The 20,784-nt window shown below is 39.5% G+C and overlaps 1 protein-coding gene across 4 annotated transcripts in view; it reads right to left on the bottom strand.

The window, feature by feature from the left end:
• TASOR (transcription activation suppressor) overlaps positions 1 to 20,784 on the bottom strand; it is a 27,737-nt gene extending 6,953 nt beyond the window's left edge. For 2 of the 4 annotated variants that reach the window (XR_006180693.1, XM_042880445.1), the window contains exons 1-17: positions 20,342 to 20,783; positions 14,557 to 14,702; positions 13,367 to 13,459; positions 12,483 to 12,555; positions 11,789 to 11,880; positions 11,265 to 11,423; positions 10,650 to 10,777; positions 9,998 to 10,029; positions 9,199 to 9,304; positions 8,673 to 8,776; positions 8,471 to 8,574; positions 8,156 to 8,228; positions 7,889 to 7,963; positions 6,719 to 7,432; positions 4,711 to 5,150; positions 2,163 to 2,304; positions 912 to 968 (exon numbers count right to left, since the gene is read on the bottom strand). Coding sequence is in view for 3 of the 4 variants with exons in the window: in XM_042880445.1 (XP_042736379.1) it covers positions 912 to 968; positions 2,163 to 2,304; positions 4,711 to 5,150; positions 6,719 to 7,432; positions 7,889 to 7,963; positions 8,156 to 8,228; positions 8,471 to 8,574; positions 8,673 to 8,776; positions 9,199 to 9,304; positions 9,998 to 10,029; positions 10,650 to 10,777; positions 11,265 to 11,423; positions 11,789 to 11,880; positions 12,483 to 12,555; positions 13,367 to 13,459; positions 14,557 to 14,702; positions 20,342 to 20,708 (2,905 nt within the window). In the remaining variant the exon portion in view is untranslated. Of the gene's footprint in view, positions 1 to 911; positions 969 to 2,162; positions 2,305 to 4,710; positions 5,151 to 6,718; positions 7,433 to 7,888; positions 7,964 to 8,155; positions 8,229 to 8,470; positions 8,575 to 8,672; positions 8,777 to 9,198; positions 9,305 to 9,997; positions 10,030 to 10,649; positions 10,778 to 11,264; positions 11,424 to 11,788; positions 11,881 to 12,482; positions 12,556 to 13,366; positions 13,460 to 14,556; positions 14,703 to 20,341 lie in introns of all 4 variants that reach the window. The other 2 variants (XM_042880448.1, XM_042880447.1) reach the window with 2 other exon arrangements.

Below are 20,784 nucleotides of genomic sequence, written 5' to 3'. Positions count from 1 at the left end.
TGAATGTCATCAAAAGCCTTCACTTTGAGAATATTTATGAAGGTATTAATCTTTTCTTACAAGAGAAGGTACAAGCAAGAGCAAATACCATTTTTTGCTGAGCATCTCAAAAAACAGCCCCCGGTTTGAATCAAGGTCAAGTTAGGATGCATTAGTTCAAACACGCACAAGTTAGCCTTCAAAAATAAGACTGAGGTTTGCTTGCTGTTGTCAGAAGTTTAGATCATGCAGTCATGAAGAAACGTGCAATAACATGATACAGAAGTAGTCAAAATGAGTTGGGAACCCATGAACAACTCTCCTCAACACTTCCTGACGTTGTCAGGGTACATGCGAGACAACCCCCTTCACACCTCAAGTCACAAACTATTAAGAGTTCTTAGAATTAAGTTCAGTTGAACAATGAGCTCTGTATCAAAATATGTTTTTATTTAAAGAGAAAACAGAGAGATCACTAATTTGCTCTTCTGCAGTTGTGCAAGAATGAAAGAGGAAGACTGATGTTCTCTGAATTCCTTTCTACAACTTCCTTTCTATAAAACCAAACCAAAAAAAAGCAACGCATACATCCTCTGGCTTTAGAAAGCCATCAGTTTCAGAAAGAAATGAACCTGCCTTTGAGTTATACTACAGAATATCAATTTTCTAAAATGGGATTTCAAAGCCCTCTTGAAGACACTAAATAGAAATATATGCCCAATTAAAAGTGCTAGTTGTCCGGAACACTAAAGGCTTTTTGACCCTTCTATAGCTTTCTTGATGTACTTCAGTAAAAAGGGACCACTTGCCGAACAGCACATTATTGATCTTGCTTTCTGATGAAAATTCAATCTAAGGTGAGAATAAAAGCTGCTCAGTAGTTCAGGCTGTAATGACATACGGAATCCCCCCAGCACATACTCTTCTCTCACCTGTTTGTTTATCTTCATATTTTTCCAGCTGGTCCTCCTGATCTTTTCCTATCCCTCCTGAAGGAGAGCAGCAGTTAGCATTAGCAGAATTTCTTTGCATACTGCACCTTCTACAAGATCACATTACAGAGCCAGTCAATACTTATTGCAGGGAGAGCTAATTTCAAGAAACTCAAATCCAGTCATGCTCAAGACGACCTCTTTCACCTCTGAAATAGCAGTTCCCCTCTCAGAAGATCTTGAAGAAAATTTCTTCTAGAAGAACCCCTCCAGTATCAAGAACCACATCCTGTATTCACGTGCTAGCTAGCTCAGCAGCCGTAACCACATCTGCCGATATGCACAGTGGCCAAGCCAGTAGCAGGAAAAGAAATAACCGCCTATCCAAACAATTTTACAGTCCTCAAGCCCTTAAAGAAAACACAGAGATCAAGCTATCATTTCTTTAAAAAGCCTAAGCATACTGTAGAAGGAAACCTATTTTCCTTGCCTTCCTCCCTTCTCAGCCAAGCACACGAAGAAACCACAGAGCTACATGACCAGATGAACATCGCAAGTGTCAGAGATCTCCAGGTCCCTCAAATGAGATGAGAAAGAAGTATGTTTTCACTCAGAGAATGCAGTTAACACAGTCTGTGTGGGCTTAATCGTGAGGCCTCAATTCATAGCCCTGAATCTACAACTTCTCGTCTATTCCTACACACCAGTTTCCACACCCTTCAAAATCCATTATTTTATGTTTTCCCAAGACCTGGTATTGTTGAGTCATCAAGAACTAGAACAAGAAGCTTCTTGTATAATCTTAAGTTTTAAATGTTTAGATACAAAGACTTCAAGGCGCCTCTATTAGAAGCATGTGATGCAGTAAGAAGTAGACAGCTTTCTGTAAGGATAACACATTTTTCATGACTTCTGATTACTAGTTGCAATTATTCATCAATCCTATCCTTCAGCAAAACACAGTGAGTTCAAAGGCAGAATTCAAAACAGTTATGTGTACTTCACCACATAAGTACTCAGGCATTCACATTTCTGAACTACATCACTGTACCCAAAGAAGTACTTTTCCACAAGTAGCTGTTCTCATCCAGTAGATTTGTTTATTATTCAAATAGCAGGAACAACTGCATGGAAATCTGCATGCCTGTGTACCAACAGGTGCCCCAAGAATGGGATCTACGAAATGTACAAACCCTCAGAATATGTTATATTTCACTACGTGCAGCAAGGTAACAGTTAAAGCCATCTTACCCGTAATTGGAATAAGTCTCCAGGGCATTGCAACCTCTGTGTTATTTGAGCTGGAGTGATGCCTGCGATAAACATGTTCTACAGGTGTACTGGGACAGGGACTGTAGTCTTCAAAGCTACTTACACTTCCAGTGCTTGCTTCCTAGAAGATACAAATTCTCAGTTTACAGCTGTTTTATTAAGCCTTTATCTACTGAACAGCTAATGATACGACCCATGTTCACCAGCACACTGGAAATGTTGCTGTTGGTCAAATCAAGTCAAAGTTAGAAATGCTGACATCAGGTACTGCTGCATTTCATTTATCTGTCCAATTCTTTCCAAGGCAGTGACAGACCATCAGCAAAGATGCCAAAAGTAAATAAGGCAGTCATAAGCACATGCCATAAAGTACAGAAGTTGTGGGAAGAAGGGGAAAGAAACAAAAAGAGGGGAAGGGAAAAAGAAAAGAAAAAAAGAACATCTGCTCCTTCACCATTTTTAGGCTGTTGTCTTGATAGCTAACTAAAGGAATCTTCAAATAGTATTAAACTCGTAAGTAAACCAAATTCACCTAGCATTCCAGACTGTCAAAGGCAAGAGCACAAACACAGGTAGGACCAACTCTTCCTTGTTCACAATTAAGAAACTGGGCTTTGTGTGGAAGTATCAGTAACAGAGACCACAGAACAACCATTCTGTACAGAAATGTGAACAACTGGGGTACTCTGATCCCTAAGTACAAGGCTTTCTTGAAAGGGTGTCTAACTGAAGTTGCACAGTATTGTGAGAAGTATGCATGGAACACATCTTCTCCACCCAACTGCACCAAGAAGGCACATAAAGAGAACTAGGCGTGCAGAAACTCTACTCTCAACAGAAGACAACTGCCCAACCAACTTCAGTATCTGCAGAACCACGATGGATCCTCCACTGCACACATTTTTGTCTCTGCCAGACACCGCCAGAGAGACAGGAACAAGCACAACTCCTTCTCCAAAGTACAGGACTGAAAGGTAAGGATTGGGGGATTCTCACTCGTGTTCACAAGTGAGTGGTACTCTCCTGTCTGCTCCTATAAAGTAGGAAGTGGAATACACTTCGGAAAAGTTGGGCCAAGACTAACTCCCAAAACTGGAGCAAGGACTAAAATGAAGGGCTGATGGTTATGCAGCAAGACTTACTTCCTGAAGCTCCATCACTAGGAAAGTTCACTACCACAAACCACAGAAACAGTTATCTAAGGTAAGCTGTTACCACTGTGGTGTGGGTTTTTGTTGCTTTATTTTTTGGCTATTTTTAAAAGCACTCCAGAATCTATAAAACACCTTGAGTTTACCAGGACAATTGACTTGATTTTGCCAATTTGTTCTACCAACAGAAGACAGTGCTATTATTAAAATGTAATACAGTTCTCGTTCTACTTCCTTATACAGCTATGCTTGTGTAAGATACATCCACAACCAACTCTAAATATCAGAGTGTGGCTCAACTTCTTTCAGTTTCTTTCCTATAACAAGATACGCCGAAGAAAGTCTTGGAACTATACCGTCTCTGACCAATTTACTTATTTTTTTGGTTTGCATTTGTGGGAGAAGGGAGAAGAGTTCAAAGCATAAGCTTTGAAGGAAAGGATCTCAACTTAGATCCAAAGGAGCCTGGTCAAAAAAAGCTCCTTTAATGCCTGCAAAAGGACTTCATAATCAAAACAAGCTGTCACACTCAAACCACCTGTCACGTCTGCAAGGTTAAGGAAAATACAGGAACATAAGCAAAGGATGGCTATGAACACTGAACAATGTCAGAGCTGCCATCAGTGGATTTTTGAGCCCCACAGCTAAATAGTATGCAATCATTAATGGCCTGCTCAAATTACTACCAGAGTCCATAAGCAAAAGCGACTCCTGATGCTTTACAACCAATTCTCAGGAAAAGCAACATCTAGGCAGTAACTAGAGAAAGAACTCTCAAATGAACCTTTGTTACAGGTTCAGAAAATACCAGTGCCTCAGTCAGATCAATAACCAGCCCGTAGGAGGAGGAAGGTGGAAGCTCTATTTCCACCTATATTTGAGCTCTATTACAGCAACAGTTCACCTGTTCCTTTTGCTAAAAATATATACACACACACAGACACCTCTCTGTCTGCCTCTGCCTCCCTCAAGGTGAGAGCCAGAATAAAACACCTGAGTACTACAGAAGCCAAAATCAACTGCAAGGTTTTAGTCTCAGCAAACATGAAAAAACACTGATGTACAGCAGTCAGCTACAGAACATGAATTTTGCTTCCTACTGCCGAAGCAGCAGCATATTACACCTACTAGGAAATAAGGTGAGGAAGACTGACCATGGCTGCTTTTAACCTCTTAACTATAATCTTATCACAAACAAAGAATGAGGAATAAATATCTTACTTTTTTTTTTTGTATGTTCTACCAAAAAGGAAAGCTTCTCCACAGAAAAGTTAGCTCTTATGTATATAAAAATTAGGTCTTGTTATTCATTCTCATAATACTTAGGAAAATAGTACATTTGTTAACAGCATTAACCTACTGCCAGTTGCACTTACTTTTACAAGTGTGTGTTCAAGGCCTACTTCACTGGCTGGAAACCGCAGGTCAACATCAATAGCAAAGGGTAAGCAAGCAGGATCAGTCTCCAGCATCACAGGGCTCTGAGGGTCCTTAAAGTTAACAGGTTCAGCCTGAGCAGCGTCAGGAAGCTCACGATCATCTTTGTCCTGTGCTGGAATGGATTCATATTCATAGTTTTGTCTCACATCCTCTTCAACTTCATCAGCGTTTAGTCTTAAAGCTTGATTTACAGACCGTGCCAAGGATGAATCCGAGTGTCCTGAATTAGCTATTGTTTCTAAAAGCAGTTTAACAAGGCCATGTGTGTCAGTAACAGCAGGATCAGATGCATCCTGATGTCTCAAGTCAGTATCGTGTCCACCGAGACCAGAAATAATGGAGAAAACCGTCTGTGGTGGCTCTGAGGTTCTGCCCCCTTAGGGAGGGAACAAAGGAGAAAAGCAATCATTACTAAGTCTTGAAACCAGGCACATGCACCCCAAAAACCTACACATACCCTCAGTCTCACTCATTAACAATTCATACAGCAAACACACACTTATTATCTCAATAAAAATTTTTAAACAGGAAGATGTTGATAGAGGTTTCTAAAGCTAACAGCCTCCTCAGGAAAGTAATTTTGTTTTCTCAGGTCATTCAATATGACACTATTTTATGTTTAAACAAAATTCCCAGCACGCAACCTGCGTATTTGATGAAGAATATCACAAGGCTTTCATCACTGATTAGTTTCAACAAAACATTTACTTCATTTCTTCCTACTGCAGTTGCTCCAAAAACAGGTGTTTATCTTTAACCTCACGAGTTATCTTAGATGAAGCATGATTAAAAAGTTTACCATTCCTACCAAACACAGCCTTAGAACAGGGCTACTGTTCTTCTACACCCCCCCTGGAAGGAACATATACCACACGTATTTATTCATCCTTGACAGAGACAAGCTAAAGAACTTTAAGCATCTGATGAACCTCTCGCTCATTTCAGCACATATGGAAATACAAAATTATTTAAACGCTATTCAGCTAATAAAAATCTGATCATGTTTAATCACTTAGCTCTCAGTACTTTTAGGCACTATTTTGGCAAGACAAATTACTTCCATGGATATACAAAAACATGGAAATTCAAACCACTGATGTTTCCATTTGGTACCTCTGACAAATGTTAGGTCAAAACTCAGTTTTAAACAGATACTGTTTTGATTACAGCCAGGTGGAAACGCATTCACTGATGTTACGTAACAATGTGCAAAGACTCAAGTTTCATGTACTTCCAAATTAGAATCCTGTGATTTAGCATTTAGTCCACCCTCTGTCTTCCCCATCTACACACACCTGTCAAAAGGGAAACTGCTCTCTAAACTCAATCCCTTCATCTCCCAAACCAATCCTAACATCACAACAACTGCAGCTTGGTGCACACCCCTCTCTTCTTCATGCTACACTTCTTCCCAACTCTCCCTCTTCTGCAGCAGGCTGTATCACTGCCCAATGGAACAGACAAAGGGCACACCTTACGGGCTGATATAATATTAAAGACAATTATCTGAGGTTTGCATGTAGATAGATGTCATGTGCAAAAGAAATTATGCCTCAAAACTGTAAGGATGTTTCCTTAGTCCCTATTTCAAAACTTAACTATTCTCAAGCTTACAATCAGTCAACATTTACTGATTATTAATACAGAGCATTGGAACCATAAGGAATCAGAGCAAAGCCTGAAGTCAAGCAGAGACATTAGGGTATCAAAGCACGCTTAGCACTCCATATTGCAAAGTCTCAGGCAGTTAAATAGCTAAGCAAACTGGTGAAGTCTGTCAGTTTGTCTTCCTTCCTGTTAAACTGTCTTCTAGGAAGAAGTACCCTACATCTCTATTAGCATCACACATTAAACTATACAAATATTAAATCTACTAAGATTAAATCACAGGTGTTCTGTGCATTACAATAGCTAAAGAGTAACTTCAAACAAAATGTTTCTTACCTTCATATTGACAGTTGTTCTCTGAAGATTCACTCATTTTTAAGTGTTTTGGCAAATTTTCAGGCTGTCTTTCCAGTTTTCTTTTCAGTCCACTTTTATTTCTAAGGTCCTCAGAATCAGAATCTCCACCTACATTTTTTTTCCTACACTGGATTAAGTTAATGAGGTCTTTGAGTCTATCTGGATCATAGTCCCCAAGATGAGGGAACTTTCGCTTGGCAGCAGCTGCCTCATATTTTGCATGGATTCTTCTCCCACTTTTCACATTCCCAAACTCAGAATCTTCTTCTAGAGCTTCATAATCTGAGATGGGACTGAACTGCTGATGCTTTCGATTTCCCTCCATCAGCTCCCTAGCTCTAGAAACAGGTAGCTGATATGCTGCACAACTGAAAATATAGTTTTGCAAGCAGCTGTCGATGTGAGATTTATTTTTTGGAGCGGGATAAAGAAATTTTTTGTCATCCAACCGTGATTCATACCGATATAAGACAAATTCTCTATATTTTCCAGAGCCACTATGGCATCTTCTCAAATACTCATTTATATACTTTTCCACAACAGTATTGAAATCAGCACTAGCATCTTTACGAGACTGGATTAAAGCAAAATGTAGAGACTGAATAAACTTTGTGAATTCTGGAATGATCTGATTTTCGTGCAAGATCACAGTAGTAGAGTTTTTCTGTGTTCCACATGGAACACTTTTTTGTGCTGCCATAAAAGAAAAGGGAATTCACAATTAAAATCAAATCACAAAGCTATAAATAAATGACTACTGGTTAGCAATATTCTGTATTATGCATACTTAATGAAGAACAATTTGGAACGACTGGAGAAATAACCCAAGAGCTCAGAAAGGAAGTCAAGTAACCTACTTTTAAAGCCTGCTTAAAAGTCAACCTGCTCATAATTGTGAACTGATCAATTTCACCAAATCCAGACACTCACCATTTTCACTTTAAATCACTTTATAATCCCTTACAGAAGGTCACTCCAGAAGCTTACCAAGATTTATCACACAACAGCTCCCTGCAAGAAACCACCACCTTGGCCATAACAAATTGCTTTTCCTGGTTTACACTGACACAATGTATCACTAAGTCTTAAGCAGAATATAAACATTTAAATGAGCCCATAGACAACAATCTCAGCAGTGAACAAACTTACCTGAGCCCGTTACACCTCTGGGCTCTGGAAACAAAAACAATGCATTTAACATGCGAGATCGTCCAGTTTGTTGGTCTAGAATGAGAAAAGAAGAGTAGTGGGGAATGAGAAGACCCTCTGTGCTTCCAAAGATAACTCGACCCCTAGGGAACACCATAAAAATGAACAAAACGAGGAACACTGCCCTGCACAAGCAAACACAGAAGAACCAACATTCCCTCACACCCACCCACCCACACCCCAACCACCCAATCTGAAAATGCATACCATAAGGGGATGCCATTTGCCAAGGAGAAAGAAGAAGAAGAAATCCTCTGTCCATAAGTGGTTTTACAAGAACCTGTTTTCAAGGCCAAAAAAAAAAAAAAAAAAAGCACACTGCATCAAACAACCAAAGACATTTTCTCACTACAAATACTCTTACTGCCTGTTAGCTTAACTCCAGTATAGGTGGAGAAGTGCTATAAGCACTGTTTTGGAGAGCGTCAGCTTCATAATACCAACAAGATCATAAATTTTCCAGGATGCCTCTAATTACTGAAATGATTCTCAAAAGGGAAAAGTAAAATCTGCTACACTTACAAGTTTCTCTTTTTCCAGCTTTTGAAGTAATCCCTCCAAGTGACTGCCAGAACGGGACTTCTCCACGATTTCATAAAGGCTACTATACATTCCATTTCTCAACACTGACATGGCACGAGAGGAGAAAGAAGTCAGAAGAAGAAAATAAAATTCAAATTCAGTAAACATTCTGAATTTAAAAGATTCATACAGAACAATTTACCTTCTTTTGCCCCTACATAAGTTTCTTTATAGAACAACAGTGGTGATATTTTCTTCTTCAATTGGTCAATGCTCACAGCTTTTTCCAGGTCGAGTTTCTCGGGTCTAGAGAGAAAGGGTGGGGGATTGGATTGTGGAAAAATAAAACAATTGAAGTCTCCTCTTCTTTGACCTCCACAATCTAATCCTTATTGGCAAAAAAGAAATGATCAAATACACACTTGTAAAAATCAGTTCCTCAGGCTGCCCTGTGAGCCAGTGGTGTTCACTGCTTCAAAAGAGTATGTGTCACTTAAATAACAAAAACACACCAAAGAAAAACCCAAAGGCTGACAAGAGTTGTGAGAACAAACTTAAAAGCAGCTCTGGGCATTCTTGACTCGGGAGTCTATCTAGTTTAACATATTTGAAGTGTCTGGCCACAGTGTATTTTTCATCTGAATACACCTGAAATCTGCTTAGTCTATCAGAATAAGTTTTAATACAGCAATTTTTTAAACTGTTGTTCCTTAAACAATTATACTCACAGCTTGCAGGGAAGGAAAGCACGTACTGCTGACTTCAAGGAAACATGGCATAAAAGTTTGCCTTTATTCCAGAGCTGTCCCCTCCATAACGTATAGTTAAATTTATCTAAATTAAGACGGAAACGAAAAGAAACACTGAGTGAAACCACTTCTTAGGAGGGACTGAAAGGAAATGGCAGTAAAGTGATTGCTGATGCTCCTGAAGCTGTTTTAGGGAAACTTCCTGCTAACACCAGAGCAAACCTTAAATAATGTCAAAAGATAACCAGAAAAGCTTCTGCAATCTTGTTTTGACTGGATCTCAGCAGAGCAAAGCAGGTTGGTATGTTACCTGTATGTGGCCATACAAACACATCCTTGTTACCAGCCTCTGTGCAACGATATCCTCTTTCCTTACCTTAACTGCCAACCACTTTTACACATATGAAAGTTTTGCCTGAATGATGGTAAAAAAAAAAAAAAGCAGTTGAGGATCCTACTATTTGAAGTGCCTTTGAAAAGCAGATCTGTGAACAGAAGATATGTTCCTGCCACACTAAAAGTAGAAAAAGGAAAAAGAAAAAAAAACAAACCAGCTTTGGATTTTGTTCAGTTCTGATTTATTCTGGTAAGAAAAGATACACCAGGAGGTGTCTGTGAGATCATCTGATATTAGGAAGAGATCCCTCCAATCAGTATAGTACAGAATAAAAGCTAGGCACACATTCAACATAACTAAGCAATCATTCTGGCTAGAGAAAAATGGCCATTACCTTCCATGCCTACAATCACAAAGTAATACATTTCAATTCATTCTTACCTGTACTTCTATCTGGATTGAAGCTGTTCGATCTAACAAAAAGAAAGGAGAGTGAATTACTGAGTAGCCTGAGACAGAAGCTTCTGGCTACTAGATTTTATACTAAGGATACCCTACCAGTCTAAAATAGTAAAACTGATAATACAGTCTTCAAACTCAAGCTATAGTTAAAAAAGATTCTCTTCTCTCTGATAACTGAGAATTGCTGTTACACTAAATGCTACAGTCCCCACAACTGGATGCCTTCCTACCAGTACAGGTATTATATTCTATCTGTAATCAACACAGACAGTCACTCCACAAGCAGTAAAGAGTCCAGAGATAAAACATACAGAACATTTTCTTGAATACCAAACAAGATATTGCAGTGAACACCATTACAACTCTACATTTATTCTACTAAACTTCCTTTGTGGATTCCACTTAGTAAAGAAGGTTAGGTAGATGAGAAGAGCAGCAGAACTGCTTCCTAGCCAGCTTGATGTATAAAACCAGTTCATCATCTCTCATTTTCAATTAGAAACAGTATAGTAACTCCTTGGGACACATCCTTTCATTTCAACACTGTTAACAATTTAGGACTGGTTTAGATTACTGCAAGCTATGAATTCATGTTGTATGTAGCCTTACAAAAATTCATTTCCTAGCTTACCTTGATGGGGGCAGAAATTTCGGTGTTTGCACAATTTCATCTTTGTAAGTAAAAGAAACAACAGCATAAGGACAGACATGCCTTGGTCTTCGCCTTATCTCATCAAAGCCATATTCATAAAAATAGTACTAGAAAAAAAACAGAACACAGCACTAAATTAGAAATGTGGTAAACTAGATTCTACACACTGACAGTTCGTGACCCTCCTCCCCTGAAAGATGCATTCTGTTTCACAGGAGTATCATAAAATATACTAATAACTATATGTAAAGAAATGGAAACAGATTAATAGCTTGAAATTCATTATGCCAAATATTAACTTTCACATCTAAAAAGTTGGAAGTTACTCTCAAGGAGACTTCTCCTATCAAGTCTGAGAGCAGGTACGTGCATATAAAGGAAAGAGAAGAGACTGACATACTGTTCTGTAACTGAACACAGGCTGCTGTGGGCTACTAGTGAATACACACAAACCAGATTGTAGTGTTAAAGTATTACATACAACTACTTAGGTGTTCAGCATTAGCTATGCTTCAGGCAATTCACAACCATAATTCTGGGGTTTGTTTGAATCAAGTTTTGAGGCAAGGTAACACATCCTTCAGTTTCTACTACCTGAGTAAGTTCGTACGCTCGATAAGCCAGCAAGGAGGTTACTTTATGTGCATTCTTTGAGACATGACACTCATGCTTTGGTGTTGGATCTAAAGCACTCTTCACTGTTGATTCCATTGCTTTCATACCTATGTGGTCATATATACTCTTCATTTTTCCCTGTAATAAATCAGAAGAATTGTAAACATAAGCTTTTCCCTGAAAATGGCAAAGCATTCCACATGTAACAGGAAGTAAAAGCAAGCAAAAGAAAATAGGTTTTGAAAAAAAATGTTAGTAAGAATACATTCTTTCCATACTTTGATAAAAAAAAAAAAAAACCAACAACATACTTCTTCCCCTTCATAAACATTTCTTATTCTTTATTAAGCTCCATGTACACACTGAATTTTAAGTGTGGTATGTTTCTACATTCTGTGTAAACTGGTAATTGTATGAAGGGAGGTTCAGTAAGTACAGCTAAAACCACCTTTATTGCATCACTGATCACTACAAGCCTTCATGACCAGATAACATAAATTTACCTTTATTACTTTAAAAATAATCACATCTCCAGTTGCTCCAATTTCTAGAGGATTGGGTTGCAATAAATCAGCATACCTGGAGATATATATACCTGAAAGGAGTATCAGAAACAAAAAAAAGCACATTATGCTGAAGTTTAAGCAGCGTTACAAGGCACTAAAGCTTTTCATAATCAGATCAGGAAAAGGAACAAAGGCACATTCCCAACTCACAACTCCTAGACACCGAAAGAAATATTTAATCGCACATGTGTGGTATTAATTATTATGTGCACCGCAGCAGAAAATGGCCATGAAGTCAGTTACAAAGGAATAGAGCCACATCACTACAAGCGTTGTGGTCCGAGGCCATACAGATACATATTAAGAAAGTACTCACAAAGTCAGTCATAAAAGCACTCATGTTTGTGAGCACAGAGAGCCAAAGATTGGATGAATTCTTTGGCCTCACAATTTTACTGGCAATACAGAATGTATACAACGAAAATTAAAATGTACACGACTGAAAATTTCATTTCACCTTTGAGAGAGGATTTTAACCAGAGTTACAAAGCAGTGTTCTGACTCCAGTTTACTTTGCTAAAAATGCCCACATGTGATATTCCTGAAGAGAAGCACTAAACCAGTAACTGCATCACCTTTATCTGCTAAACCATACTGAATGATATCAGCACATACAACAAAAGACAGTTACCCATGGAAGGACTGCCGAGAATTGCTATTTTGGAGTGGCCCACCTGCAGCCCCTTTTCACATATGCTTTGGATCTGAAAAGAACAGACATTTTTTAAACAGGTCTAACAAGAAAGCCAAAACACGAATAGAATAAAGAGTGATAAACTGAACAACAGTAGAATTCCAGCTGGACTAAAAGCAATGACAAAAACAACCCACAGACACAGCACATTCCCTGTATCTTAAACTTTAAACACATATTTTGAACATTACTTGCTTTAAATACACTTCTGATTTACAACGCTAACCTGCCATATGATCGAATACTTACAAATCCTGGCTCTACAGTAGCAGAAAAAGCCTTTTCCATCATTTTCATTAAAAAAAAGTAAGGCTGAACAGAAACTAAATCTTGTGCGTACATAGGAAAGCAGCATGGTCACCTCTGCTCAGTCTGTTTTTCAAAAAGCAGGAAGGAAATTATGCATGTTTCCATTATAAAAATAACTTCTAAGCAAGCTCTTCTTTTATTCAAAAAATAAAAATATTACTAGAAATCCCACACACAGACCAGAAAAATCTATCCATAAATCAGAAAGGAAAATATACTTTTATAAAGACATATAAACATGGCACCACAAATAATAAGACAATAGGACAAACAGACAGTAAGAACAGTAAAAAAGACAAGACAGTAAACAGTAAAAAAGACAGTAAAAACAGACAATAAGAAAGATTTAAACTGTGAAATAATATTGTATCCTTTCCATCCATCTACACCTTCCAGTGCTGAATGTAGCAGGAGTAGCTCAAAGATCAGCAAGTGTGCTGAAAATATCCAGTTAAAGAAAATACTGCTTAATTAAAAATTTAGAAAGGTTACACACAGTTACGTTTTCTTACCTGAGCTCGATCAACCATCAGAAATGCATAGGTTTCAGAAAGCTCTTTATCCTGGCGACCATCAAATTTCAGCTCTCTGCGCTTTTCTGTGAACTACCACAGCAAGTTCTTAAGTTACCTATGGCAGTAAGTTCTTAGCACATACAGACAGCTTACTGCACTATCAGTGCTGTAAGGCTCCATCCACATCAGCAGATCCAAGTGCACAAAACCAATCAAAAGGCGATTTTGAACGAGACAGGGGAAAACATCATCTGGCAAGTCTGTGCATCGCAGTAGGCAACAGTGCATAGTTATGCAACAGTGCATAATATTTTAACGCTACTTGTAACACGCTCGTCAACAAGTGCATGTAGCTCAATGCCTTCCATATCACCTATGAAATTCCAGGATTAACCCTTATTCACTTTTTAGGAGAACAGGATGATACTCTTTTACACAGTGCACGTACTTCAGTAGCTCTGCCTGATACTGAGGTGGTTCCATAGCTGATACACACCTGAGCTGTAACACACAAATGGTGTAACAGCAGAATATACTTCAGAGTTCACAAGATAAAAATTTGAGCAAACCAATTGCACGTTCTGTCACTCCATACATGAAATCTGAAACAGATTTCAGGGGACCAAAAACTCACTAAAGACAGCCAAGACTGGATTTAAGAAACACAAGATAAGGTACAGCAGAAGTGCTTCCACTTTCAAGCTAACCATGCTTCTTCACTTACTGTGCTCAAGGAACCAACTTGTTTAGATTGCACTTCTTGGAAACTGATAAAGATTAAGTAAACTTCATAGCAGGAAAGTACTTTAATCATAAATTTCCACAGAAGAATCAAACCATTCAAAGAAGACTATGTAACTTCTTTACAAGCCCCTACAGCCTCTTTACAGCTTATTAAAAACAAGTAATATCAACAACATTTTAAAAACAAAATATGCACAGAGCAAAAGGATCCCTCACACAATTTTTCTTTTATTCACTGAATATCTCAAGTAAAATTTTATACATTTGTAGCAATAAACTTGCCTGAGGAATTGTTAGTTACATTCCCAGGGATGTTCTTTGCAATTTGATAAGAAGCACATAAGCAGAAAATACTCTTTGGGTCTTTGTTTCTAAACTCAAAAAAAGCATTGAAGTTGATTTGATCTGTACCATAACCATAAAGAAAACAGAAATATACTTACCTCCTTTTCTAGCAGCTCATTGTGAACTAAGCTGGCTCTCTTGTAGTTAAAATTGGACACTGAACTGGGTTCCAAGTAAGATGAATGCAGAATCTTCACAACATCATCAAACTCTCGGGAACCCACAGCTACTGGCTGAAAGAGTGCTATAAAACACAAGGAGGAAAAATAAGCACCAAAAAACACCTTAAAAAATTCTACATCTTCCAGTTTGTTGACAGGAAATGCATGAAGATACAGTCATGGTCCATTTCAGGTATTTTTTTAACACTAAATTACCTTCAAAATGTGGAATTCAGGCTAGAAAGTTGAAGTTAAAAGTCCCAAGAATTACAGCATCTTTAAAAAAAAGTTTCTTTACATGTTATTAATATTAATCCTCAACAGCCAGTTCTCGAGAGGTTTCAAGAGAAGCACCTCAACGTCTCAATTTACATTTGAAAAAAATCTAGTAAAACACTAATCTGCAAAACACTAACTAAATTACAAAACTTTGATTAAATTCATTAGCTCTTAATTAAGAACAAGCAACAAATTGTTCTAATAAAAACATCAAAAACAATTTCACAGCTAAACAAATCTTTAGAACTATTAAGGAATTTTTGTTTGTTGCTTATGGTAATTATGCAAAATCAGAACAAATTTGAATTCTTTTATTATGAGAAGGCTGATAATCTCTTATTACTGGAAAACCACACTGCACACATTCATCCTTTATAGTCCTATCCCTCACAGTATCTAGTTTAAAATTAAATCCCTTCATTTATTGTTGAAATTTACTTTCCAGAAAAACGTGTTGCCCAAGTTTGCACAGCTCTGGCACACACCTGTACTGTCCAGCAAAAGCCGCATTCATGCACACACTTGGTGAGGTAGTATTGTCCATCAAAACACAGCAACCACCCCAACACCAGCAACACCGAACAAGCGGTTTTAAAACAGCTCCAAAAGCTATTAAGAAACCATTCTTATCTAGAAAACCTTTCAGCTACATCTCAGTTCTCAAAAGGCTGACAGCAATACGGGAGGAAAGATAACCAGAAGTGGAAGAACTTCTGAAGTTTCTGTAATACTGTTAAGATTAAGCACGCTTTTAGAGAAAAACCATTAAGACACAAAGCAAACCTATGAAGGAAATACACCCACTGGAAAAGCACTGCCAATGCAATCTTATCTGCATAAGCACAGCACACACACAGCAGGGGAGCTGAAACTAGATGATCATTATGGTTCCTTTTCCACCTATTCCATGGTAAGATAAACACCCCTCAGATCCATCTTAGCATCACACAGCACTGGTTTCACATACCACCAGCTCCTCTTCTAAGACAGCTAGCATTGGTAATCTTCTATTTCCTGAACAAGGATCACCATACACGCCATCCCCACGCACACCTCTTCCTCCCAGAAATGCACACTCCACCAAACCCAGCCCATTTCCTAGTGCTGAACCAGGAGAGCAGAAAGCCTTACAGGACGACTTGGTGACTCATTACCACGTGCCATGCCTCACCAGCACCCGCACAGAACCAGAAGAGCCATGCTATGACTTCAGTTGTGATCCTGCCATAAACTCAAACATTGTCTGCTGCATCCCCACGTGTTCAAATATCCTTCGCTTTGTGTAAAGCTGTAACCGAGACAGATTTCCTAGAAAAGAGCATGTCTCCCTGTTCTACAGCTAGGATGAACTGTGCACTACTATACGAGCAGTGCTCCACAGATTTAAGAAAGGGCTAAATTCCTATAATTATAGAACACAGTACCATTGGAACCTTTTTTCTCTTTATAAACAGAAGTGTTGCTTTTATTCTTCAGTTTCTCAGAAGGGTGAATGCTTTATTGCTATCGTTACTTATCATTCAGCAATATCTGTATTTTCATGTGCATCTCCAAATGCATACACCAAACAAGAATTATCCAATATAACTTCACCTATAATACTACTGAAGCTATAAGTGCAGCTGCTACTTTTGTAACAAAGACAGATTAAAACTGAAATATTTTTAAGTCACTTTGAGATTCCACTTTTTCCTATCTGGGTAGGCAGAAACTAAGACATTAGACTGATTCCATCCACTGATCAAATCAGTCCAAGAACAAGACTTTATATCCACCGTTGTCTTGAGATTGCCTAAGCACTGGTGCTGAAGGGCAGCTATCTTCTAAAGGGTCACGGTCACTACATGAGGGTCCCTACTCACAGAGTTCAGAAGCAAGAAATAAAAACTGAGCAGCACCAGATCGTACACTTACACACAAAGGATGACTTTATCAAGTTTATCTCCAGCTCTACGCTGCTTGAAAGAATGGGAATGCGTGCACTTATTTTTCACCTTACAAACCTCATGTAGGTATGCTTTACTACCTTTGCTGACTTGTGTAAATTAAGCAGCAATTTATAAAAGGTACTGCACACTAGTCATGACAACACATACAAATAAGTTATAATGGTTTTTGCCAGCCTGTATTGCAGAAGTTAGAATAAACAACACTTCCATTTAGTTTCCACTCAGCATACTGGCACATAGGTATGTATTTTTAAGTAGAAACTACATTTACTAAATACAGTACTTTGTCTTGGGACCAATGTTAGACTGTGTGTTTGGATGCATGTAATTCCCTGTAGGCGCTGAGTTTCTCTTTTACAGCTGCTTGATTTTTCAACTTAAGAAAATGGAGTCTGGAGGTAGCAGGTTTTTGTTTTAAGTCAGAATACAAAAAAAAGGAGGACAGTTACAGTCCACTTCAGAAGTCCTGATAAGCGAAGATAAGTCAACTACAGATTGTTAGCACCAACAAACAAGTGTGCCCACTACTAAAAAAAAGTGAAGGACAATTTTTCCAAAATCTTCATTTCTTAAGACTAAAATCGAGAATCAGTGCTGTTAAATGAAGCATAACGTTGGAGTTGTATGATTATTCTCCGCTTCAAATGTCTTTTGCTGCTCTCCTTTTATCACAAGGACTCCTTAATGAAAACTCCAGGTAGAAACAGCAGGTAGCGAATTGCAGATACTCAGCTCAAAGATACAAAAGATTAGAAGGAAAAAAGATAAAGCAGAACGTACCACCAAGTGCTGGTAAGTGGAAAAGGGACTACCTAGACTTCTGACCAAGAACTACTTGGACTTTCAAGGACAAGAGCACGACCTTTTCCTCCCCACTCAGTCTGAGAAACAGCACTCATCTGCTAACCTGGCAAACTACGGCAGTAAGTGCTGAATGTTAACCACTGCGCAATCCCATAAGCCAATGGCAACAGCGCTTTGGTAACAGGACCGGTATCTTGAAGTTCATTCAGCAAAGCAAGAAACACTCTTCCAGTGGCTTATCTTGGAAACAATTTTTTCCTCACACCATTAAAAAAAGATCTTTGAAGTCCCAGACAGATTAGACATCTGAGATCAGATAATTAGAAAAGGCCAGAGAAGCAAGCTCTAAGCACTGCATTAAAAAGCACTAAGAAACTCAAAAGAACCTAACCATCTATTACTGAACTGCACACTCAAGAAAACGGAACAACTTAAGGACAGTTTGCTTTTAAGTAGGCAAACAAACACAAACACACAAAGAAAAATCCCAGTGCCAATCTTTCGTAAGGCTTTGGTTCCATTATTATTCCACTATGAAAGAAAAAAAGAAGGAAGAAGAAAGATTTTGTGACAACTCATCACAGCTAGGTTCAAGAAGTATGTGTCTTCCAGATGCACTTCTCCACAACTGACTCTCAGTTCCTTACTAATTTCCAAATACAGCTGCAGATAAATTCCAGAAAGGTTGAACAAGCAACTATATATCCTGTTTCCTATGATTTTTTTTTTCTTTACAATCAAAAGTTGTTCCAGAAGTACTTGGTCGTGCTTAAAATAAATTTTATCCTGAATAGATTTTATAGTTTGTACGTAACACTCTTACATAATTAACAGCTACCCATCAAGATGATACATCCAAGAATAAAATCAGAGACTTTGAAAGCAAAACAAAAAGAGCTACTCCAAAACAAGACTGGAAGAAGCTTCGAAACCAGCTATTCCAAAAGGGACAGGTGTTACACTTACATTCTTATTTTAAAAGATGTATTTGAGTACTGCTACTCTGCATCTCTTAAGCACATACCACTACAATGAAGAACGTACTGTTAAATCTTCTTCCAAAAGATTCTCAAAGACCAAGCAACCAATTCCCATGTTTGCCCACTTTTAGCATTCTTGCCTCGGAAGCACCACCTCACAGTACTGATATAGTACCGTGTGGGAAAAGACCAATAGAGCCATCATGAGAAATTAAAAGCCTGCAACTGCTGTAGGCAGGATGAAGTCTGTACTCGGGCATCACCAGCATAATGAAAGACAAAGCTTCCAAGAAGCTTCTCGAAGTTGGAAGGCAAAGAAAGTATACTCAGTATACTAAAAAGTGAGACCTCAAGAACTGGTCAGTTAACCTTAAATTTAGGAAGTCAATTTTAGAAGTAAAGCAGGACAGGTCTCCAAGTCTGATGATTGAATTACATTACTTTAAAGCCTTATGCGCACTTAGGAAATGGTGGTGCAGAGAAAAATGATGAATCGTATGATGTACAAACGTATTTCATAGATTTTCATTCACACTGGAACCAAGTGTTAGAAAGGAACTTCAAATGTCTGTGCTCTAGTACTAAACATTTCTGAGTTGCATTTAAAGGTATTCAGATAAAATCAAACTTGGTTTCGAGATAGGGACACCATGTTTTATCCAGACATTTTTCCATCAGATGAGCAATGAATGTTTGGTTCTTTGGGTGTTTTTTTTTCCTCCACATCAACCCAGTCCTCTGCCAGTGGTACGCTCCCTCAAGAAATGGGGATGGTGAAGAAGGGAATAAAAGAAGAAAAGGAAAATTAACACCAAATATGGGAGAGAATGGGATAACGAAATAAACCTACCTTCATCTCTTCCTTAAAGAAGAAAGCATTTCAAGTTACATATTAGATTCTTCTCTGAAGAACTAGAAACCTATGCAAACTTATTTTTTGATACTAAGACACTGACCCCAAGTCGTAACGGGTCAAGGACTGAAACAAGTTTTGGGGAGAAAGACATATCTACAGCAGCACTTAACAACAACCAGATAAGCGGAGGCCAGTGGAGTCTTACGAAAAGCAAGAAATACCACGGGCTTTCAGAGGAAGAGCCACCGGAAAAGAAGAAAACCAACCGAGGACGCCGGGAAACCTCCAACACGAGGCACGTGAACGTGGGAAGGCCGTTTCCTGCCTGCGAAGTGAGGAATCTCACTCGACAAGAGCCACCTTCCGTGCACCCTCACTGAAGCGAAAAGCCTCTCAGCGTGCGGTAGTTGACCCTACCGAGGATCACAGCTCCCTCCTGCCCAGAGGGGGACAGGAGGAAGAGAAGCGAACCACGCGTCCTTTCCCAGAGAACCATCTTCTCTGTGTGCGCCTCCAGAAGCAGAGCCGGGACCAGCGCTCCAGCCCGCCCGGATCGCGTCCGCCTCGTCCGTCTTTTGTAAAGCAGCGGTCTGAGATTCAAGCCGGGATGGGTTGCTCCTCCTCATGGCCAAATACAAACGGAAAAGAGGGAGGGGTGAGGAGACGAAAGAACGCACAAGCCTCTCTGGTGCCACAAAACGTATCCCCAGCAGCCTCGCTGCTCCGAGCCGTGCTACGGCCTCCTCCACACCCGCAGGATTGCATGCAGCTGTGTGAGGTGCACAAAGAGCCTGCCTAACGGATAAGATGAAGAGAGAAGCGAAGGAGAGAAAGGAGGAAAGGGGAGGAACAACCTTTCTTTTCTCTGTTCTTCCTGGGGATCTGAAAGTTCCTCCTAACAGGCACGTCTTCTGGGGGCTTAGGGAGAGGGGGCGGCCCCCCCGGCACGTCGCTGGGCGGCGGCTGTTGGTCGCGTGCCGCTGGGACGCTGCTCCTGCGCTGGCTGCTGCTGGCCGTGATGAGGTTTGGGTGGACCTCGTCCTCTGCAGCGACTGCAGCCACCGGCAGCGCTTCCTCAGACCGTCCGCCATTTTGTGCGGCGTCCTCGGCGGCTCCCGCTCTATTGCTCTCCACCCCGAGGAGGCCCGTGCCGCTCTTCTCCGTCCGCTGATGCTGCTCCGGTTCCGTCTCGCCGCCGCTGGAGATCGCGGCATCCGCCATTCTCTCCTATCGCCGAAAAGCGAGCGCGACAGCCCGCGCCTTCTACTCCTCTCCCACCACGCTACCCCCGCCCGGC

Source organism: Lagopus leucura, unplaced genomic scaffold, assembly GCF_019238085.1.
Source record: "Lagopus leucura isolate 7727_CA_CO unplaced genomic scaffold, USGS_WTPT01 Super-Scaffold_100026, whole genome shotgun sequence".
In the NCBI taxonomy this organism is placed as follows: domain Eukaryota; kingdom Metazoa; phylum Chordata; class Aves; order Galliformes; family Phasianidae; genus Lagopus; species Lagopus leucura.
Note: the sequence above shows the minus strand (reverse complement) of the source record. Positions and strands in the feature narration are given on the sequence as shown.